Source organism: Carcharodon carcharias, chromosome 23 (genome assembly GCF_017639515.1).
Source record: "Carcharodon carcharias isolate sCarCar2 chromosome 23, sCarCar2.pri, whole genome shotgun sequence".
Lineage (NCBI taxonomy): Eukaryota > Metazoa > Chordata > Chondrichthyes > Lamniformes > Lamnidae > Carcharodon > Carcharodon carcharias.
Window position 1 is genome coordinate 51,666,446 of NC_054489.1, and position 24,201 is coordinate 51,690,646.

Consider the following 24,201-nt stretch of genomic DNA (forward strand, 5'->3'; position numbering starts at 1 on the left):
TTTCCCTAGTACTTTTCCTCTGTGATTGTGAATGGTTTAGGTTTGTCCCCTCCTTTTGCCTCTTGATTTTCTACTATTTTTGTGGTGTTTTCTGTGTTTTTGACTGTGAAGAGACGGATAAAAAATATTTGCTCAAAGCCTCCATCATTTTCTTGATTCCGATTATTAATTCCCCAGTTTTGCTCTCTAAAGGACCATTGCTTACTTTAGCTATTTCTGCTTTTTATATACTTGTAGAAGCTTTTAGTGTCCGCTTTTATATTTCTTGCTAATTTTCTCTCACAACACTATTTCTCCCTCTTCCGTCTTTGTTTTTTTTTAACTCATCCTTGCTGGTTTCTAAAGTTTTCCCAACCTTCTGGTGCACCATGAATCTTCACAACATTGTACTTCTTTCAATTTGATGCCATCCTGAACTTCCTTAGTTAGCCACGGATGGTGCATTCTTTTATGGCATATTTCTTTCTTTGTATATATCTTTGCTGGGTGTTATGAATATCTACACAAATGTCCGCCACTGCTTCTCTGCCATCTTACCTTTAATCTATTGTCTCAGTCCTCTTTAGCTAACTGTCTTCGTACCCTTGAAGTTGTCTTTATTTAAGTTTAAAACTCTAGCTTCAGACCCAAATTTCTCATCCTCAAAATTAATTGAACTAGAGGATACTTTATTATGAGATCATTAACTAATCATGCCTCGTTACACATTACAAGGTCTAAAATAGCCTGTTCCCTGGTTGGTTCCAGAATGTACTGTTCTAAGAAACTGCTCCAGAAACAATCTATGAACCCATCCTGCAAGCTACCTTTGCGCATTTGATTTGTCCAATCTATATGAAGATTAAAATTGCCCACAGTTGTTACAGTACTTTTCTTAGAAGCCCCAATTATTTTTTAATTTATACACAGTCCTGGAGTATAGCTACTGTTAGGGGGTCTATAAACCACTCCCACCAAAAGTGAGATTCTATGGGCATAGTGTAGACATGTCTCCACAAAGAAATAGGGTGGTACTGCCAAATCTAGAGCCCCCTGGTTATCCAGAAGCATACAAGCCAAGATAAAGCAGGAAAAAAAAGCTTATGACAGTCACAAAAAACTTAATACTGTAGAAAGCTGAGAGAATAGAAAGTACAGGGGTGAAGTAAAAATAGGAATTCGGAAAGCAAATTGAGGATATGAAAAATTAGTGGCAGGTAAAATCAAAGAAAACCCAAAGATATTTTACCAGTACATTAAAAGCAAGATAATAACTAAGGAAAGGGTAGGGCCTATCAGAGATGTCACATGGTAACTTGTGCATTGATGCTGAAGATGTGAGCAGGGTTCTCAATGAGTACTTTGTTTCTGCCTTCACTAAGGAGAGGGATGATGCAGACATTCTAGTTAAAGAGGAGGAGAGTGAAATATTCGATACAATAAGCACAGTGAGAGAGGATGTACTGGAGGGACCTTCATTCCTGAAGATGAGTAAATCACCAGGGCTGGATGGAATGTATCCCAGGCTGTTAAAGGAAACCAGGGAGGTGGTGGAGGCAGAAACCCTCAACTCAATTGAAAGTTACCTGGATCTGCACCTGAAATGCTGTAACCTGCGAAGCTACAGACCGGGTGCTGGAAGGTGGGATTAAAATGGACAGCTAGTTTTTTAGTTTTTGGCTGTGCAGACACGGCCTGAATGGCCTCCTTCTGTGCTGTAAATTTTCTATGATTCTATGATTCTAGGAAATGCAGAGCATTAACCAGTCTCTGTTGGAGTCAGGCAGTGAGTTTCATGTGGGGAACTTTATGTTTCCTAGGTTGCTCTGAAATAACCCACTGTAATGAAGGCCCAACTCATGAATATTCAGCATTTACCAACAAGGATTATAGTGAGGGCATCAGACACACTAATGAGCCACTGTTACTGGTGTAATGCCCTGTATTCGTCAGTAAGTCACTGAAGGCTAACATGCAGATGCAGCAGGCAACTTGGAAGGCTAGTTATATGGTAGCTTTTATCGCAAGAGGGTTTGAGTGCAGGAGTAGTGAAGTTTTGCTCCAATTGTATAGAACCTTGGTTAGGCCGCACCTGGAGTACTGTGTGAAGTTTTGGTATCCTTACCTTAGGAAGGATGTTATTGCCAGAGAGGGAGTGCAATGAAGGTTCACTAGACTTGTTCCCAGGATGGCGAGACTGTCCTGTGAAGAGAGATTGGGGAAACTGGGCCTGTATTTGCTTGAGTTACAAAGAATGAGAGGTGATCTCATTGAAACCTACTAAATACTTAAAGGGATGGACAAGGTAGATGCAGGTAAAATGTTTCCCTTGATTGGGGAGTCCAGACTCAGGGGGCACAATTTCAAAATAAGGAGGAAGCTACTTAGGAGCGAGATGAGAAGAATTTTTTTTTACTCAGAGGCTGTGAATTCTCTACCCCAGAGGGCCGTGGAAGCTCAGTCATTGGTATGCTTAAAGTAGAGATTGACAGATTTCTAAATACCAATACCGTAGAGGGATATGGGGACAGTGTGGGGAAAAGGGCATTGAAGTGGATGATCAGCAATGATCGCTTTGAATGACGGCGCATGCTCGATGGGCTGAATGGCCTACTCCTGTTCCTTTGTTCCCAATTTTTCTTTGCCATGGAGTATTGAAGGGATCTCACATTGGAAACCACTACAGCACTGCTTTTGAAATTTGGAATTATTAAGTGTTTTTTGTTATGTCGGCCCTTCCATTCCAGGCCTATCTGATCAAAGTTAGGTGACAAGGTATTCCCCCTGCCCTTATATATCAGAGTTGGGAGGAGGTCATTTAATTCTGGCCTCTTGAGCATTCCCAATTTTAATTGCTTCACTATTATCGGCCGTGTCTTCAGCTGCCAAGGTCCTGAGCTCTGGAATTACCTCCCTAAACCTGTCCACTCTCTACCTCTCTTTCTTCCTTTAAACCATTCTTTAAAAGCTACCTCTTTAACTAAGTTTTTGGCCACCTGCCCTAATATCTCCTTACGTAGCTCATTGTCAATTTTCATTTTGTAGCCCTCGTGTGAAACAGCTCGGGGCATTTAACGTCAAAGATGCAATATAAATACAAAGTGTCATTGTTTTATCTGAGCTTCTGTAATGTGCAGTTAGAATACTGAAACTTTTTCTGAAAATGCAGGCTGTTGTGTGAGCCTCAGTACCAATCACAACTTCAGGACATCCCAAAGCACTTTACAGCTAATGGAATACTTTTGAAGTGTAGTCACTGTTAGGAACATGGGAACAGGGGGAGACCATTTAGCCTCTCGAGCCTGTTCTGCCGTTCAATGTCTGAGTCCTAGTGTTCAGAGACCATCCCAAGTCTGTCAGTGTATATTGGACACAAAACTTCAGGAGACCATTACTGCTTCAATGTTCCCCACAAGTGTACATGTAGAAATCAACACTCAATATTGTAAAGCATCAGCTGTGACATTCTCAGTCAGATGGTTATGGATTTAAATCCCACTTCAGAGACTTGGGCAGGTAGGTAATCCAGACTGACACTCCAGTGCCGTGCTGAGGGAGTGTGCTGCCTTCCAGGTGAGACTTTAAACTGAGGTCCCATCTATTTTCTCAGATGGAAGTAAAAGATATGGCATTATTTGAAAAGGAACAGGTGAATTATCCCCAGTGTTCTGCGCAATGTTTATTCCTCAAATGACAGAGCAGATTACCTGGTTATTATCACAAAGCTGCTTGTGGGATCTTGCTGTGCGCAAATTGGCTGCTGTATTTCTCTACATTCCAATAGAGAATAAGGGATATGAGTTAGGTCACAGATCAGCCGTTACTGAGCATTGAATGGCGGAACAGGCTCGAGAGGCTAAATGGTCTCCCCCTGTTCCCATGTTCCTAACAGTGACTACACTTCAAAAGTATTCCGTTAATTGTAAAGTGCTTTGGGATGTCCTGAAGTTGTGACTGGTGCCACAGAAATGCAAATCCTTCTTTCTAGAGATTGGATTTTTAAAAAATCAGTTTTGCTGTAGAACAATAATGGAGGAGACACCTGAACAAAGTCTGTGCGTTGCATTGGGTACTTCCCCTGCAAGACAATTACTCCAGTTAGTCTGGAGCAACAGGCAGATCCAGAATCCCAACAGTGCTAGATTTGGCTACTTGTGCCCAAAGCAGATATGGCCTCACTTGTGGTTAGGTGTCAGACAATCCCTGCTACCTGGAGTTGGAAAGCTGTGTGATCCATAGACATCTTTAAAGTGCTACTCGCTACTGAGGTGCTGTGAATAGTGTACGGCAGCAAACTCTGAACACACCTTGCACTTGGTCGGACTGTACAGTTGTCCCCTTGAGAAGGTGTTGTGGAGGGGGCGGGGGTTAGTGCTCAGCCCTGAACTGCATCATTGTTAACCCAGAACCATCAGTTACTAATGCCTAAACCATGTATCCTGCACTGTGTGAGCGAAGCGAGAGTTACTGCATCAAGAAACTGTCAATCCTTGCCTGCCAACTTTTTCCCTCAGCCACTGTGTTGGGAGGAACTGTCAGTGATGTTATTTGAAACTGTCCATTGATTCGTGACGCTTTGATTCATCTGGTAACGAATCTAGACCCTGGAGCCTTGGCTGATTTCCCCTTACACTCAGTATTACTGTATTAGACACATGCTACTGGCTGGACACCACTGCCCCTGGGATGAACATGCTATTATAGGAGCAGCAGTTGATATTTAAGTCAGGCGCTTGTTTACTGGAGTTTGTAACTGACACTAAATTGAATTTTGTGATTATTCAAGTGGGTGTGAGATGGCGTGGGGCAGCTCAATGTCTTCTTGGGCCTGTCTGTGGAACATCGCTAAGTACGGTGAAGTACTGACAGAAGGCTGTCTGTTCTTATAATTCCAAAATAACATTTCAGCATCAACAGATGAGTAATTTCATTTCAGCAGAGTGGGAGTTGGTCAGTCACGGTAACATTGCAACAGAGGCCATTCCTCAGCAGGTCTGCGACACATACCAGCAAGCTGGAAGGAAATGATTTCAGTTCAGGCTGTGCCTTTTCTCTCTGCTGAATCTCAAAGCTTCAAGAGTTTGGCATAGGCCCAGAATGCAGACCAGCCAAAATGTGGCACGGTCATAAAGCATACCAGAAACAGGACTGTTACAGGACAGTGTACACCAGGGGGCGGGGGCTGGTACAGGACAGTGTACCCCAGGGGGCGGGGGCTGATACAGGACAGTGTTCCCCAGGGGGTGGGGGCTGGTACAGGACAGTGTTCCCCAGGGGGCGGGGGCTGGTACAGGACAGTGTTCCCTAGGGGCTGGGGGCTGGTACAGGACAGTGTTCCCCAGGGGTGGGGGCTGGTACAGGACAGTGTTCCCCAGGGGGTGGGGGCTGGTACAGGACAGTGTTCCCCAGGGGGTGGGGGCTGGTACAGGACAGTGTTCCCCAGGGGTGGGGGCTGGTACAGGACAGTGTACACCAGGGGTGGGGGCTGGTACAGGATAGTTTACCCCAGGGGGTGGGCGCTGGTACAGGACAGTGTTCCCCAGGGGTGGGCGCTGGTACAGGATAGTTTACCCCAGGGGGTGGGCGCTGGTACAGGACAGTGTTCCCCAGGGGGTGGGCGCTGGTACAGGACAGTGTTCTCCAGGGGTGGGCGCTGGTACAGGACAGTGTTCCCCAGGGGGTGGGGGCTGGTACAGGACAGTGTTCCCCCGGGGGGGGGCGCTGGTACAGGACAGTGTTCCCCCGGGGTGGGCGCTGGTACAGGACAGTGTACACCAGGGGGTGGGCGCTGGTACAGGACAGTGTTCCCCAGGGGGCGGGGGCTGGTACAGGACAGTGTTCCCCAGGGGGCGGGGGCTGGTACAGGACAGTGTTCCCCAGGGGGTGGGCGCTGGTACAGGACAGTGTTCCCCAGGGGGTGGGCGCTGGTACAGGACAGTGTTCCCCAGGGGTGGGCGCTGGTACAGGACAGTGTTCCCCAGGGGTGGGCGCTGGTACAGGACAGTGTACACCAGGGGTGGGCGCTGGTACAGGATAGTTTACCCCAGGGGGTGGGGGCTGGTACAGGACAGTGTTCCCCAGGGGGTGGGGGCTGGTACAGGACAGTGTTCCCCAGGGGGCGGGGGCTGGTACAGGACAGTGTTCCCTAGGGGCTGGGGGCTGGTACAGGACAGTGTTCCCCAGGGGTGGGGGCTGGTACAGGACAGTGTTCCCCAGGGGGTGGGGGCTGGTACTGGACAGTGTTCCCCAGGGGGTGGGGGCTGGTACTGGACAGTGTTCCCCAGGGGTGGGGGCTGGTACAGGACAGTGTACACCAGGGGTGGGGGCTGGTACAGGATAGTTTACCCCAGGGGGTGGGCGCTGGTACAGGACAGTGTTCCCCAGGGGTGGGCGCTGGTACAGGATAGTTTACCCCAGGGGGTGGGCGCTGGTACAGGACAGTGTTCCCCAGGGGGTGGGCGCTGGTACAGGACAGTGTTCTCCAGGGGTGGGCGCTGGTACAGGACAGTGTTCCCCAGGGGGTGGGGGCTGGTACAGGACAGTGTTCCCCAGGGGGTGGGCGCTGGTACAGGACAGTGTTCCCCAGGGGTGGGCGCTGGTACAGGACAGTGTACACCAGGGGGTGGGCGCTGGTACAGGACAGTGTTCCCCAGGGGGCGGGGGCTGGTACAGGACAGTGTTCCCCAGGGGGCGGGGGCTGGTACAGGACAGTGTTCCCCAGGGGGTGGGCGCTGGTACAGGACAGTGTTCCCCAGGGGGTGGGCGCTGGTACAGGACAGTGTTCCCCAGGGGTGGGCGCTGGTACAGGACAGTGTTCCCCAGGGGTGGGCGCTGGTACAGGACAGTGTACACCAGGGGTGGGCGCTGGTACAGGATAGTTTACCCCAGGGGGTGGGGGCTGGTACAGGACAGTGTTCCCCAGGGGGTGGGGACTGGTACAGGACAGTGTTCCCCAGGGGTGGGGACTGGTACAAGACAGTCATCCCTAGGGGGTGGGGGCTGGTACAGGACAGTGTTCCCCAGGGGGCGGGGGCTGGTACAAGACAGTCATCCCTAGGGGGTGGGGGCTGGTACAGGACAGTGTTCCCCATGGGGTGGGGGCTGGTACAGGACAGTGTTCCCCATGGGGTGGGGGCTGGTACAGGAGTGTGTACCCCAGGGGATGGGGACTGGTACAGGACAGTGTTCCCCAGGGGGTGGGGGCTGGTACAGGACAGTGTTGCCCAGGGGTGGGGACTGGTACAGGACAGTGTTCCCCAGGGGGTGGGGACTGGTACAGGACAGTGTTGCCCAGGGGTGGGGACTGGTACAGGACAGTGTTCCCCAGGGGATGGGGACTGGTACAGGACAGTGTACCCCAGGGGTGGGGGCTGGTACAGGACAATGTTCCCCAGGGGGTGGGGGCTGGTACAGGGCTGTGTACCCCAGGGGTGGGGGCTGGTACAGCACAGTGTACCCTAGGGGGTGGGGGCTGGTACAGGACAATGTTCCCCAGGGGGTGGGGGCTGGTACAGGGCTGTGTACCCCAGGGGGCGGTGACTGGTACAGGACAGTGTTCCCCAGGGGTCGTGGAATTGGTACAGGGCTCTGTACCCCAGGGGGTGGGGGCTAGTACGAGGTGTACTACATGGGGTTGGATTTTGTATAAGGCAGTGTACTCCAGACTGGAGAAGTTCCAAGCTCTGGGATATGGAATTGAATGTTCAGCTGATACCGCAATCTCTTTCACAAGTCTTCATTGTTGATGCCTGTCTGAGTGGGGTTAGCCTGTTTATGTAATGAAATGTTCTGGTGAATATATAAAGGTTTTGTTTCATACTGAGATATGTACTTTGCACTGAGACAGTTTGATGCTGAGTTAAATGAACCCAGGTTTGGACTGACTCGAGAAAGTAAATGCATATGTGTTTAAAAACTTCCCCACCTACAGACATGTGAACAATTAAAGACTAAGTGAGGCAAGAGGTATTTGTACCAACCTGTTAGAAACAGACTGATTTACTCTGTATCCAGGTGTCAGACAGACTTGTATGGCTAATTTATTGGGATGTGGGAGGATTCACTGTTCACAGGAAGGAGGCAGGTTGGCAGATGTCAGAAATAGGGCTGTGTGTTCCTGGCCTTTCATCTCCAGCTGTGAGTGTGGCTTCCTGGGGAGATGTGAAACTGTGAAACTTTCACCTTGTTTATTATGTAGCAACAGCCTGCATTCACATAGCACCTTTAACATAGCAAATTGTCCCGAGGCACTTCACAGGAGTGTTATCAACTAAAATTAAACACTGCGTCACATAAGGAGGTATGGAAGCGCTGTGTGCTCCCTGTGTGGGTCGGGGGGATTGCCTAAAATCGAGAGCCACTAAGACAAGTGACCAAAGGCTTGGTTTAATAGATAGATTGTAACAAGCATCCTGCAGGAGGGTGGAGAAGTGGAGAGGTTCAGGGAGGGAACTCCAGCTGAAAGCCTGGTCGCCGATGGTGGAAGGATGAAAATCGAGGCTGCGGAAGAGACTAGAGTTGGAGGAGAGGAGATATCTCAGAGGGTCCCTAAGCTATTCAGACTGAAGGTCCTTGGTTCCTGTGCTTATTTAACTGATGTCAGCCACAGGCCTGTGAACCTGGTGCTGCTATTGAACACTGTGCCTCTGAGACAGGGAGGGGCAATAATTCAGAGGCCCTTGTTCCTATTCATTGCCCAGTGATTCCTGATGGAAAGTGAATGTCTTTAAGTGGGGGTCAGGTCAGGCTTGCCTGCTGTGGTTGAATAGCCGCTTGATCTTTCCTATGCTGACACATGAAGAGTTGGCATTTGGCCAAGGTACCAGTGCTTGGCTGCCTTCCTGCTTGTCCCTGATGCTTTACCCTAGAAATATTCCTGTCTCCAGGTAAGAGAGATTAAGGATAGAAGAGACAGGAACCACTCAAAAATAAATAACCTGGTGAGAACCTGATCCTGCCGCGCATTCCGATATCACCCGGTGTGCCCAAAGGTCCAGGCTGATTACTTACAGCAAATGAGCTCTCGTTCAGGCCAATGCCTTCCTGCCACTCATCACATGAAAGAATATCGTCAGAACACTTGTGTGTTATTCCATTGTGAGGAAATCAATCCTTGATTCGTCCCACTTCACAGAATCACCGACTTGTTACAGCACTGAAGGAGGCCATTCGGCCCATCATATCTGCACTGGCTCTCCAAATGAGCTACTCCCCCAGTGCCATTCCCCCGCCTTGTCCCCATAACCCTGCCCATTCTTCCTTTTCAGATAACAGCCTAGCTCTCCCTTGAATGCCTCGATTGAACCTGCCTCCACCACACTCTCAGGTAGCACAATCCAGATCTTAACCACCTGTCACGAAAACAAACACTATGTTTTGCCAAATATTTTTCCACAAAGACACAAACTCCAAAACCCCAGATTTGGGTCTCTCACATTTATCTGTCAAAGTGTGTAGCAGCTGCTATGACCCACTTTTCTCCGTGCCATTGGGAGTGGAATGTGTTGACCAATCGCAGAATCTATCACCTCATCGCATAGAAATGATAAACATTAGCACCTTTTGTAATTTTAGAAAAGTAATCCTATCTCCAGAAATTACGACTGGTTCACACACAATCCTCCCCAACCCCATCACACATATATGTATGCACGTGCATACACACACGCACACACACACACACACACATACTCTCACGTGTACACACACTCACTTGTACACACGTACACACGCACGTGTTCATACACACACTCTCACACATACACACACATGCACACTCGCACACACGCTCATGTATACACACACATGGGCAGAATTCTCCCCCCATTGGGGGGGATGTTGATGGGCGGGTGCGTACGGGCACACTTCCCATCGGTGCCCCTGATTGGAGGCGCGGCGCCATTTTACGTGGGCGAGCCAATTAAGGCCTGTCCAGTGTAACATCCGCATGGAAGCGCTGTGTGCTCCCTGTGAGGGTGGGGGGGGGAATGCCTAAAATCGAGAGGTACTAAGACAAGTGACCAAAGGCTTGGTTTAATAGATAGATTGTAACAAGCATCCTGCAGGAGGGTGGAGAAGTGGAGAGGTTCAGGGAGGGAACTCCAGCTGAAAGCCTGGTCGCCGATGGTGGAAGGATGAAAATTGAGGCTGTGGAAGAGACTAGAGTTGGAGGAGAGGAGATATCTCAGAGGGTCCCTAAGCTATTCAGACTGAAGGTCCTTGGTTCCTGTGCTTATTTAACTGATGTCAGCCACAGGCCTGTGAACCTGGTGCTGCTATTGAACACTGTGCCTCTGAGACAGGGAGGGGCAATAATTCAGAGGCCCTTGTTTCTATTCATTGCCCAGTGAATGTGCACGAAAGAGCGCACTCATCTCCCTGAGGCTAAGGGCTGCGCCCCCACCTTCCTGAAAATTTAAATGGGGTGTGGTGACATCAGGAGTTCCGCCCAACGTCATCGCTCGTCAGTTTACGCACTGGTGAGCAGGCCCCACCCCTGCTCGCCAACGGTAAAATCCTGCCCACGTATACACACACATGTTCATACACACACTCTCACGTGTACGTGCATACATACACACACACACAAACACACTCATGCATATGCACACACTCACCCATATGCATATGCACACACACACACATGCTTACGCACACAAACACACTCAGGTGTGTACACGTGAGAGTGTGTGTGTGTGTGTGTGTGTGTGTGCACATGCATACACACTCTAGGAAAGTACATTTGAAGAGAATAGTGCACTTTTACAGGTCATTAACAAAAGAAACAGTTTTTAATTCACATGACTTTCCTGTTCTGGAAAACATATGGTGCAGGCCTGATGGAAAGGCATCTTCACTCCTGAATTATAGTTTGGGTGAATTCAACAGCCGAAGTTGTTTTCAGAATTCTCTCAAAGTGGTAAACATTCTACAGGACATGAAGCCAGTTTCTTGCAGTCTTAGTACCAGGAGGTCAGTTTGCAATGGTGGTGGGCCCAAAAACAAACACCTTGCAATGTTACAGCCTCTGATTCTTAAGGGATAGATGTTATTGTCCTTTCTGCTCTGTCTCTCTTTCAGCAAACAGCAACCCTGATTTTTGGAGAGAATTCCTGGTTCTGTAAGCCTTACCTTTAAAGATGGCCGCCCGCAGGTTGGATTTTAATTCTGGGGAGGGGCAGGCTGGATTGGAAGTTGTTGCCCCCGGAACGAGTGCAGAGGCAGGCTGGGTGAAAGGCCTGCCACTGCGTTCAATTAAATTTAAAAAACAATAAAACAAAAAACAGCCCCCCTCACCGTCCGACACACTCCCCATGCCCCATGCATACCAACCTATGCAACCTCATGCCCCCTACTCACTCCTCCCATGGCCCTTCATACCTCCTATGTTCCCCTACATCCCTGTGGCCCTGTTGAGCTCCAATACCAACCTTGTAGCTAACACCATGACCCCCATCCACCACCCTTTGGCCTTACTTCCTCCATTCAAACTTGCCTAGTATCCTTTGACAGTTCCTTGACAGCTTTGACAGTACCAATGAGTGTGCAAAAAGTGCATGTTTACTTTTAGCAAAGAGGATCTTACCTCTCACAAAGGTGTCCCGGGACCATATTCAAAGGGGTACCCTACCTGTCCAAAGGGGTACACAGGCTATTCAAATGAATCCACCAAGTTCACACCAGCCCTTACCTGGTCTAATCTACACACACTGGGTTTCACACTTCAGTGGAAGCAGCTCGTGATTTAAGTGGCCAGCTACCTCCATAACCTGCGCATGCATGAACCCCGGCCCAACTCAACCCCCACCCCCATGAAAATGGAACATGCCGTGATTTCTTGGATTTTTGCCATGATGGAGAGGCTCACCTGGACCAGCGTTTAAAGATTACAAAGGCACAAACATTGCTGCCTTACCATGTGACTTCTCACAATTTTAGTTCCTTTTCCAAATATGGTGGTGGTCTGGGATTGTTTAGCCACATTCTGGTTTATTGTTTTAAGGCATTCATCTTGAGGAGGGGTAAGCCAATCACTTTCTTTGTTTCAAAAAAAGATCCATTCAACTGAGGAATATCTTTTGATGGTCTCAACATGTGTGTAGCTAACACCTTTTCATCTGGAATGTAGCGTTTAGTCTCTTTTTGCCAGTGAGTCAGTTTTTGAACACACAGGGCAGGTCACTGACCTTCAGCAGCCACATTTGCTGCAACAGGTTGTTCACTTTAGAAAGAAAAGGTTCATTTCTGTGACCACATTGAATAAAGTTTGTATCTTAAAGATTAGGAATATGACATGCTGGGCATAACACAAGTCTTGATTTTTTTTCTCTATTTTTCCACAGTCCAGACACATAGCCAGTCTGCCGTAGTTTAGGCTGGCCTTGTTTTATTTATTTAATTAAAGTGTGTTCAACAATTCTTTGTTGTCATATTAAATAGTTTAATTAGTTAAGCTATAAATTTAAAACAGTGTTTGTACTTTCCCGGTCTGGGTTTAAACTATTGTCCCAGCTTAGAGAAGTAAAAACTTAAAATTCACCTAACATCCAGCAGATAAGTAGCAAGTAACATTTACGCCAAAGAATTGTCAAATAACGACCATCTCCAGCAAGAGAGAATCTAACCGTCACCCCTTGACCTTCAATGGCATTACTATCGCTGAATTCGACACTATCAACATCCTGGGGGTTACCATTGACCAGAAACTGAACTGGACTAGCCATATAAGTACTGTGGCTACAACCGGTCAGAGGCTAGGAATCCTGCAATGAGTAACTCACCTCCTGACTCCCCAAAGCCTGTCCACCATCTATAAGACACAAGTCAGGAGTGTGATGGAATACTCCCCACTGGCCTGGATGAGTGCAGTTCCAACAACACTCAAGAAGCTTGACACCATCCAGGACAAAGCAACCCGCTTGATTGGCACCCCATCCGTCATCTACAACATTCACTCCATCCACCACCGGCGCACAGTAGCAGCAGTGTGTACCATCTACAAGATGCACTGCAGCAACTCACCAAGGCACCTTTGACAGCACCTTCCAAACCCACAACCGCTACCATCTAGAAGGACAAGGACAACAGACACACGGGAACACCCCCACCTGGAAGTTCCCCTCCAAGTTACTGACCATCCTGACTTGGAAATATATCACCGTTCCTTCCCTGTCACTGGATCAAAATCCTGGCACCCCTTCCCTTACAGCACTGTGGGTGTACCTACGCCACATGAACTGTATTGGCTCATGAAGATAGTTCACCATCATTTTTGAAGGGATATTAAGGTTGGGTGATAAATCCTGGCCTAGCCACCAGCACTCACATCCCATGAAAGAATTAAAAGAATGCAACCAATCATCTCCCTGCTTATCTAATTAGAGTCTCTGGAAATTAATCCTCAGATGTCAGTGTCTCCCAATGTCTCTCTCGGACGGCTCCTTGGTCTCAAAAGGAACAGAATAGCACCTCTTCACTCACTGCACCAATTTCCCCTAGTTAATCAAGTACTCTGTCAAAGTGGTATTCCATCGAGCTGGACTTGAAGCTGCTTACTTTAGTGACACAGCATGGAAACCTCTCATATTAAGTACATAGCTGGAATCAGTTTCTTTCCAAGTTGACCAGTTCTTTGGTTTCTTGTCACCCTCTTACCATCCCCAAGCTCTGGGCCTAGCTCCCCATCCCGCTTATTCCCTCGGTCCTACACCCATTCCCTACCTTGCTCTGGATCCTAGCTCCCCCAACCCCCTCACCCCCGCACTATTCTCTGAGAACTAATTCCCTCCCCCCAACAATGTGTTCTGGGCCATAGCTGAGTTGTGAGTCTGGAAATGTAATATTAAAACTTTCCAAAGGCCAGAAGCATAGGTCAAGTGATGTTGTCCATTAATAAGTCAGTTGTGGGCCAACAAGCAGTTTCTATGTCTCTGGTCAAAACCCATTGCTCATTTTAGGAGATTAAATGGTGCTTTTTAGTGCCTCTGCAGGTATAACGAGTTTCGATAGTTCTCCCTTTGTTATAGTCCTAGCTGGGGAGATGGATCGTCTGCTGGCCACTGATTTTGTGATTATAATGTGTCCTCACAATGGGAGGTTTGATTTAAACAATTTATGATCTTTTTTGTGTCTTAGGGAGATGACACGGGGATCTGTGTGGACCCCTCTCTCAATTGCAATATAAGAGTTATTGGAACAATATAAATATTTGCAGATGATACCAAATTTGGAATAGGCAAATTGTGAAGAGGATTGTAATATGACAACAGGATAGGTCAAATGGATAACAGATGCAATTCAGTGTGGAAAAATATAAAATGATACATTTTGTAGGTAAGAATAGAGAAAGGCAATGCACTTTGGATAGAATGGTGGGGCTAGAGGGATCTTGTGTAGATACACATGTCATTCAAGGTGGGCATGGAAAGAACCATGAAAAGTCAATCCTTGGTTTTACAGCTGGAAGATTAGAATAGAAAAGCAAAAAAGTAAAGTTGAACCTTATTTAAGATGTAGTTGGGGTATTGTGTGCAGCTTTGGACACTTCATTGTAGGGAGAAAGCAATATCCATGGAAAAGGTGCAGCTTAGGTTGATCAAAGTGTTACTAGGGATATGGAATTATATTTCGGAAGGGAGCTCTGAAGATTTTGGAGTTTTTTGAGAGTTGTAAAGGCAAAGATGGCCTGATAAAGGTGTTCAATGTTCTGCTGATAGCAATAAACTATTTCTATGGTGACAAGAAGGCACAACTTCATAATAATCATGAAAAGAATAAATTAGAAAGTTAGAAAAATTTATTTGCATAGGAAATGGGGGAAAATATGGAATGTTGTGCCACAATTCATTGTTGAATTCATAAATTCAATTAAAAAGGAATTAGATATAATAAATTATGGCATATTAGACAACTTCATTTATATAGCCCCAAATATCATATCATATTTTTACATATACTCGATGTATAAGTACCCCACCCACTGCCAGCCTTTTCAGCCACCACATGCCACACTTGGGTTAATGGTCAGCCTCAATTTTTCAGTCCACAAACGGGTGATTACTTAGCAGTGCCGCTGGGTCCGAAGGATCAGGCAGGCAATACGGGTTGTGTTGCAAAGATGCACGAGGTGTAAGACATACCCACAAAAAACAGACTCCAGGCGGCTAATGACAAAGGTGGTAACCATCCACACCCATGCTGGTGGCTCGCTTTTATACTCTGTGTATAAATTGGCTATCCTTTGTGAAGGGATTTTTTTGAGGCTGTAAAGGTTGACCTACGCACTGACATATATGCTATTTTCTTGAAAATAAAGACGAATATTAAAGAGTTATGGGGAGTGAACTGGAGAATGGAATTAAACAGGTCCTTTGGGCCGATTGGCAGTTTTTGTCTGTAAAATGTAGTGATTCTAAGAGCAGGACTGGCAAATTGTAGAGAAAGAGTCAGCAATCTGCTCACATGACCACAACCTGGCCTGTGACAGGCAGCAAAACCTTAACCAAGGGGGGGAAAACACTAGCCAACAATTTTTCTCCAACTTTTTCTTTTTAACATGCACATCCAATAGGAAAGTAGAATTGCAGTACTTGATAAAGCAAGATCCCTTCTGGAGGTTGTATTCATTGAATTGCTGTCTTCTGACCTTTGCCCCCTGCCTCTCTCAGGGCTGCGCGAAGATGAAGATGTAAAATTCATGATGACAGGCAGCATCCTACAAAAAATAAAGTCGAGATTGTGGAAGAAGGATCGATGGATGAAACTCCAGGAGGATGGGTTGTCTGTTTGGTGTGAGTCGAAATGCAGGAAAAAGCCATGTACCTGTGAGTACCTCCCTGAGTACAGCATTACTTCAGGCATCACACCTTGAACATTGGCTGTGAACTGCTTTGTGCAAGTGTTATTTATGACATGTTCAGATGGAGTGAAAGGTGCTATATTCTACTGACAATGCATTACTCCTTCAGCAATCCCGAACAGCTACCAGGAAACTGACACTAGACATCGCAATAGGAAGTGAGACTATCAAATTGTTGGTCACTCTCTGTCTGAGAGGGAGTAATGAAGAGAAGGGCTTTGATTGGATAATTAAATAACATGCTATGTCACTGTGACAAAGGTAAACTTTCTCTCATCGTCCATCTCCACCTGTCTGCAGCCTTTGCAGTTAACTGTATCATCCTGCGCTAGCGCCTCTCCTCCATTCTTCAGCTGGGTGGAACTGCACTTGCCTTCCATTCTTATCAATCTAATTGTTGTCAGAGAATCATCTGCAATCCTTCTCTTCCTGCTCCCTGTAACCTCTGGTATTCCCCCAGGATCTAATGGGCCCCTCCTATATCTTATTGACATGTTGCCCTTCAGTGACATCATCCAAAATACTGTGGGTTAGTTTTCACAAACGTGTTGATGACCCCAACGCTACCTCCCCACCATCTCTCTCGACCTGCCCACTGTTGTTAAATTATCAGACTGTTTTTCTGACACCCAGTACTGGGTCAGCAGAAATTTCCTCCAATTAAATATTGAGAAGATGAAAGCTTCAATGCTTCTGTACATTTCAAAATCCTCCCTAGCTACCCACTCCATTCCTCTCTCTGGTGACAGTCTGTGACTAAACCAGACAGTTCACAACACTGGCGTCATATTTGACCTGAGATGTGTTTTGAACCACGTTTACTCCCCATCGCTAAGACTGCCTATTGCCACTTCCATAATCTTGCCTGACTCTGCCTCTGCCTCAGCTCATCTGCTACTGAAACCCTCATTTGTGCCTTTGTTACCTCCAGAATTGACTATTCCAACACACTCCTGGCTGGCCTCCCACATTCCAACCTGTGGTCATCCAAAACTTTGTTCCCGTTATTCTTACTCGCATCAAGTTCCATTCATCCTTCACCCTTATATTGGCTCCCAATACAGTAATGCTTTGATTTTAAAATCCTCATTCTTGTTTACAAGTCTGTCCATAGCCTCATCCCTCCCTATCTCTGTAATCTCCTCCAGCCCCGCAGCCCTCTGAGACATCTGCCCTCATCTAAATCTGGCCCCTTGAGCAACCTCAATTTAATTGTTCCACCATTGCTGGCCATACCTTCAGCAGCCTGGCCCTAAACTCTCGAATTCCCCCCCTACACCACTCTGGCTCTCTGCTGCTCTTTCTTCTTTTAAACAGTCCTTAAAACTTACCTCTTTGACCAAGTTTTGATGAGCCTTGGTGTCAAGTCTTGTTTAATAATGCTCCTGTGAAGCACCTTGGGATGTTTGGTTATGTTAAAGGCACTATATAAATACAGGTTGTTATTGTTGATAATTAGGGTAAAGAAGAGAAAGGCTTTGATTGGAGAGTTGGGTACTAGAAGCTTCAATGGATCATATGTCTTTTCCTGCTATTGGACTCTTGATTCCATTGTGTCTGCTGTTGTGAACTGTGCACTAGCATGTGAACTGGAGGTGTGACATCAGGGCTGTGAGCCATTCCGCTAGGCCCTGAGACTGAAGGTGCATTCCTTTTAGGAATGAAGTTAGGAAACATTTCTATTGAACAAAGGGTGGTAGAAGTTTGGAACTCTCTTCCAAAAACAGCAATTGATGTGAGATCAATCGTTAATTTTAAACCTCACATTGATAGATTTTTGTTAATCAAAGTTATTAAGGATATGAGGCAAAGGCAGCATTGTGCAGCTAGGTCACAGATGAGTCATAATCTATTTGAAGATAAGAACAGACTCAAGGGCTACAATGGCCATTTCCTTTACTTCTAGAGGAGTAGTGATGACACACAGTTAATGCTGTGTAGTTTACATGCCCATTGTGTAACATGCCCATTGTGTAACATACCCATTGTGTAACATGCCCCTCCTCACTCTTACTAATCAGATGACAATAAGGCTGCTCGTGCAGTAAACTGAAGCAATGATTTTCACCTCAACTCCAATTTAACTTTCCTATTTTAACATAAGCCTGAACTAATAGTTAATGACATTCTGTCCTCTGATCCAAGTTTAGTTGCATAATTACTCACAACTCCAGGTGCAAATTCAGACAGTTCTTGGAAAATTGGGAAGATAGAGAGATTGCATATAAGTGAAATTTAAAGAGGTAGAGACATTAAAGGGAAATTTCAAAATGAGAGTGTTTCTGATGAGAGTTCATCCTGAAGGGACATGGGATTAAGAATGACCAACATGCGGGGATCATGGTGGGTGATAATGAGACTTTGGAAATGGTTCAGTGGAGAAACACAAGAATAATTCCCAATTGAAAACATCTGAACTTCTAGCTAGACAGTGTCTCTTCCTGGTGGTGAAAATAGCGGAAAATCCTAACCTTCAGCTGCTCCACCCTTGGCAAACAGCATTTCCTATTTCTGCAGAGCAGAAATTGGGGTGGGCCAGGGTTCACGCGTGAGTGATTCACAGAGGCAGCTGCCCAGTAAAATCATCGGCCACCTCCACACAATTGTGATCTTCTCATCCCAAAGTGTGAAACCTGGAGCATGCACATTAGACCAGGGAAGTGTGGGTCTGAGCTTTGTGGATTTATTTGGATAGGCAGGCTACCTGTTTGGAGAACTAAAGTACGCCTTTAGATGTGGTCCTGGGACACCTTTGGTATAGGTCAGGTGCCCTTTGGAAATGTTAGAAGTGGGCATAAATGTGCAGTTACTCATTAACTCATTAACATTAAGCTCATTGCAACTGCCAACAGTCCTGTCAAAATTAACTGTCAAAACGGTCAGAAGCAACTTTCAAAGGGACCTGCTAGAACTGTCAAGGCATTTATCAGTCCTGTCCTTCAAACTTGTGAAAAAAATATCGGGGATGTGAAAAAAAACATTGTTTGTTATGGATAGAGGTTGGTATGGAGGGTATGGGGGTGCTTAGGGGATGGGTACAGGGGCACAGATTGGCATGGTCAGCTTGGATAGGTCATGGGGAGTGTGTGGGGGTATGAGGGAGGTGAATGGTAAGGATGGAGGTATGTTTTTTGTTTTATTGCATTTTTTTCAAACTTTGACAAAACATCAGAATTCAGAGGCAGGCCTCCCACACCGCTGCTCCCACACCCGGTAGCTCTGCACTCTTCCTTGGGGCGGCGATCCTGACTCCCATTTCACCCTGCTCCCCAGGCTGAAAATTCCAGCTTCTAGGCCACTTTTGCCCAGGTCGGGTTTGTGGAGTTAGGAAATGTCCTGGCCCAGCAGGAGTGAAAACCCAGGCCTTAGTCACTGTTGCTGGGTACCTAGAGATTCCCTATAGCTGGTGTCAGAATGAAATTAATGCCAGAAAAGGGGAAATCCATGTCACAGAGATTGCTAGATCACAGAGATCACTAGAGCTTTGTGGACAGCTTTCTTTAAGGTCAGTGGTAAGGACTATCCCTTCACCACTGACAGCAAAATCCAGGCCAATTACTCACGGTGTCTCTCTGCTTTCGGTTTGTTGTCCATTCCTGTTTTGAATATTTTGTCAAAAAGTGAAAAATATCAACTGCATCCAAAGTCAAACCCCAGTTTAAAGCCCAACTGGCTCGAGTGGGTCAGGTGCAGTTACAGTGATCAGTGGTCAGTAACTGTGCAGTGACTGATGTCTTAAAATCTGGAAGAAGATCAAATGCCAAAGCTAGACTGGTCGTACGACTGAAGATGTGCATCGGGACCCGGTGGAAGTCCTAACAGGCAGACCTCTGTGGGAATTGCCTGGGAAGTTTCAATTTCTGATGGGCACTTCTACTCACCAGGATGCTCCGTGAATGTCCCCGATACTGAGCTAGGGTCAGGGACTTTGCATAATCTTCAGTATTTACCTGGTAGTTACCCAGGAAATGATGGATTAAAACTGAGTCTAACTCCTGGGTAACTCTAGAACTGACCCTCTAATCACTCACACTGACCCCCCCCCCCCCCCGCCCCTGGCTACTCCCATTCCATCTGACAACCCCCCAAACCTGACCCAACTAACCCCCTTACCTATCTACCCCCAATCTGACCACCCCAACCACCCGACAACCCTCCTGACCCAACATGACTACTCCCTCGACTCGACCCGATCTGACTACCCATCCTACCCACTTACCCACCTCACTCACTCACCCATTGACCCATTGACCTATTCACTAAGATTCAAACTGGATCATTCGGCAGCTAATGCTGTAAAAAGGGGGCGTGTCTTCTGTATTGGTCCTCTTCACAGCTCAGTGACTTGAGTATTGCTGAGAAAAGACATTTTGTCGAAGCTTTTCATCCTGCACTCATCAGGACAATCACAAAATACCAATGTCACCTGATGAGACAAAACTTGAGTTCTGCGCTACCAAACGACTAGCTGAGTGATAAATCCCCGGAGCCTGATAGTCTACATCCCGGAGTACTTAAGGAAGTGGCCCTAGAAATAATGGATGCATTGGTGGTCATCTTCCGAGATTCTATAGACTCTGGAACAGTCCCTACAGATTGGAGGGTAGCTAATGTAACCCCACTATTTAAAAAGGGAGGCAGAGAGAAAACAGGGAATTATAGACCAGTCAGCCTGATGTCGGTAGTGGGGAAAATTCTAGAGTCCATTATAAAAGATTTAATAGCTGAGCACATGGAAAACAGTAGCAGAATCAGACAGAGTCAGCATGGGTTTATGAAAGGGAAATCATGCTTGACAGATCTACTGGAATTTTTCGAGGATGTAACTAGTAGAGTTGACGAGGGGGCCAGTGGATGTGGTTTATTTGGACTTTCAGAAGGCTTTCGACAAAGTCCCACATAAGAGATTGGCATGTAAAATTAAAGCACATGGGATTGGGGGTAGTGTATTGAGATGGATAGAAAACTGGTTGGCAGACAGGAAACAAAAAATAGGAATAAACGGGTCTTTTTCCGAATGGCAGGCAGTGACTAATGGGGTACCGCAGGGATCGGTGCTGGGACCCCAGTTATTCACAATATATATTAATGAATTGGATGAGGGAATTAAATGTAATATCTCCAAATTTGCAGATGACACAAAGCTGGGTGGGAGGGGGAGCTGTGAGGAGGGTGCAGAGTTGCTTCAGTGTGATTTGTACAAGCTGAGTGAGTGGGCAAATGCATGGCAGATGCAGTATATTGTGGATAAATGTGATGTTATCCATTTTGGTAGCAAAAACAGGAAGGCAGATTATTATCTGAATGGCTATAAATTGAAAGAGGGGAATGTCCATTGAGACCTGGGTGTCCTTGTACACCAGTCGCTGAAGGTAAGCATGTAGGTGCAGCAGGCGGTAAAGAAGGCAAATGGTATGTTGGCCTTCATAGCCAGAGGATTCGAGTACAGGAGCAGGGATGTCTTGCTGCAATTGTACAGGGCCTTGGTGAGACCACACCTGGAATATTGTGTGCAGTTTTGGTCTCCTTATCTGAGGAAGGATGTTCTTGCTATAGAGGGAGTGCAGCGAAGGTTTATCAGACTGATTCCTGGGATGGCGGGACTGACATATGAGGAGAGATTGAGTTGATTAGGATTATATTCACTGGAGTTCAGAAGAATGAGGGGGGGATCTCATAGAAACCTATAAAATTCTAACAGGACTTAACAGGGTAGATGCAGGAAGGATGTTCCTGATGGTGGGGGAGTCCAGAACCAGAGGTCACAGTCTGAGGATATGGGATAGACCATTTAGGACTGAGATGAGGAGAAATTTCTTCACCCAGAGAGTGGTGAGCCTGTGGAATTCACTACCACAGAAAGTAACTGAGACCAAAACATTGTATGTTTTCAAGAAGGAGTTAGATATAGCTCTTGGGGTGAAAGAGATCAAAGGGTATGGGAAGAAAGCGGGAGCAGGCTATTGAATTAGACGATCAGCCATGATCATGAATGGTGGAGCAGGCGCGAAGGGCCGAATGACCTGCTTCTTTTCTTTGTTTCTACGTTGCTTCAGGATGCTGCATTGGAAGTCTGACCCTTTTACATGTAACCAGGCAAGTGAGCGGTTTCCTGACTGACCTGAGTCAGGCACAGTGGTTCCGACACTGATCAGAAGATTTGAACCAATCTGTCTGCCACATGTTCTTGGAACATGAATCATTAGCCCTAAGGTTTTTGGTTTCTCTTGGATTTGAAGTTTCGGGTAACCCTGAACCTCTCAGACCGATCAGGCCAGTTAGAAAAATCTGGCAGCAGTTTGAGCCAAGGGAAAGGCAACAGTTTCTCAGGTTTTAATTGGAGACTAACTCATATAACTGAGCTAATTGTGAATGGGACCAACAATTTCTGTTACCTTCAACTCAACATTCAATAGGATCACTGAGGAGCTGCATGTCCAACCTGCCTGACTGTCAGGTGCTACAGTTTTGAGACAGGCTATACTACCAGGCCAGGTCATGTGCCAGACAATGATTTACATCCCCTTGGATGTGGGAAACTTACCCCCAAGAACGTAGACCAGACTCTTACAATACCAGACTGAAACCTCCCTTGTTTTGCTTTTAAACAGCAGGCTACTTCCCTTCCCGTGTGCTCTGGAAGTAATATCCTGTGCAGTCTGCATCAATAGTCAGTTCTAAAGGGTGGAATTTTCCATTTGTGAGATGAAGTGCGGGGACCAGCCCGCTGCTCAGAATGGGAGGTGCTCGTGTGGATTCTGCCTTTGGGAGCTCATTAATTATGCACAGGCGAGTATCGGACCGAATCACCCGGTGGGTTGGGAGCTGCTTTATCCGCCCACCATCAGCTGATGAGGTCGAAGGTCAGGGGCGGAATCATCCCAGATTTGTACAAAGTGCAGGCAGGAAAAACTCTTTGTACCCGCTGGCCGCAATGGTGGGTTTTCGTGCCACATCATCCCATTCTCACCCCATTAATTATGCAGCCAAAGGAAACACGCGTCTCCCTAGCGAGCAGCCTCCGATTTTCCCACCACACCATCGCCACTTCCTCACGCCAGGCGCTATATTTAAACTGCAGCCGTGTGCACGCTTCTCAGTGCTTCCAGCCCAGGGCTGCTACAGTGAAGACATTGGGCCAAAAGCCAAGAAGAGTGCAGCCCCCCTGCAGTGACACATCCCTGGGAAGCCTTCTGGGTGCTGTGGAGGCCCAGAGCAATATCCTCTACCCCCCACTCTGGCCGCAGGAGGCCCATCAGTCTCAGCACTCCGGCTTGGGAGGGGGTGGCAGAGGTGGTCAGTGCCAATGCTGCACACAAGAGGCTGACCATCCAGTGTAGAAAATAGATGCCTGGGTATGGCAACTATCTCATCGCTCTAAATTCTCACACTCACAAGCCCATCGCACATTCACTGGCATCTCACTCACTGCCAGCTCAAGGAACATCACCACTCACTCTCTCACACACACACCCTCACATCTCCATCTGGCCTCATCTCCTCTGGAGACTGCCTCCTCACCCTCACCATCTTGAGGCCACTTGCACAGATCAACAAGTGCCCCCACACTCACCCTGGGATACCCTCCTTCCCCAGTACAGCCCTCACCCTGCAGCCTCTTCCCTCGTTTGAGGCCACTTCTCCCCCTCCCCTGAGGAAGCCCTAGCCCTGCAGCCATTGAAAGACCACCCCCTGCCTGACGGCTGGTCTGGGAGGTAGAGACCTGCCCGTGAGCCCCTCTAACAGTGATGTGGTGCTGCCTGTGAAGCCTGGCGCTGAGACCACAAGTGCTGCCTGAAGCAAGGTCGGCAAACAGACCTCAAAGTCCCGAGTGAAGAGCAGCTCACCAGGTGCACGTTGCTTATGTACAGTTGTGAAACACGTCGGTGTACAGTCACACTGATGTACCCAGATGATCCAACGCCGGGGGGGTTGGGGGGGGGGGTGATGATTTTTCGGGGGGTGGGGGGGGTTTGATTCTGGATGATTGATTCTAGGGGGGTGTGATTCTGGTGGGGAGGTGTGGGTGTGGTGATTCTGCGTTGGAGGGGTGATTCTGGGTGGGTGATTCTGGGGGAGGGGGTTGATTCTGGGGGAGGGGGTTGATTCTGGGGGAGGGGGTTGATTCTGAGGGGGGGGTGATTCTTGGGGGGGGGCGTTTGATTCTTGGGGGGGGTGGTGATTCTTGTGGGGGGGTGGTGATTCTCGGAGGGGGGTGTTGATTCTGGATGATTGATTCTGGGGGCTGATTCTGGGGGTGGGGTGATTCTGGGTGGGTGATTCTGGGGGAGGGGGTTGATTCTGTGGTGGGGGGTGATTCTTGGGGGGGGGTTGATTTTTGGGGGGGGTGGTGATTCTCGGTGGGG

The 24,201-nt window shown here is 47.4% G+C and overlaps 1 protein-coding gene across 1 annotated transcript in view; it reads left to right on the forward strand.

The window, feature by feature from the left end:
• The window catches only part of LOC121269131 (1-phosphatidylinositol 4,5-bisphosphate phosphodiesterase delta-3-like), a 195,189-nt gene that overhangs the window by 9,226 nt on the left and 161,762 nt on the right, over positions 1–24,201 (forward strand). Inside the window, exon 2 of the mRNA XM_041173618.1 lies at positions 15,645–15,800. Within this exon, the coding sequence (XP_041029552.1) occupies positions 15,645–15,800 (156 nt within the window). The remainder of the gene's footprint in view (positions 1–15,644; positions 15,801–24,201) is intronic.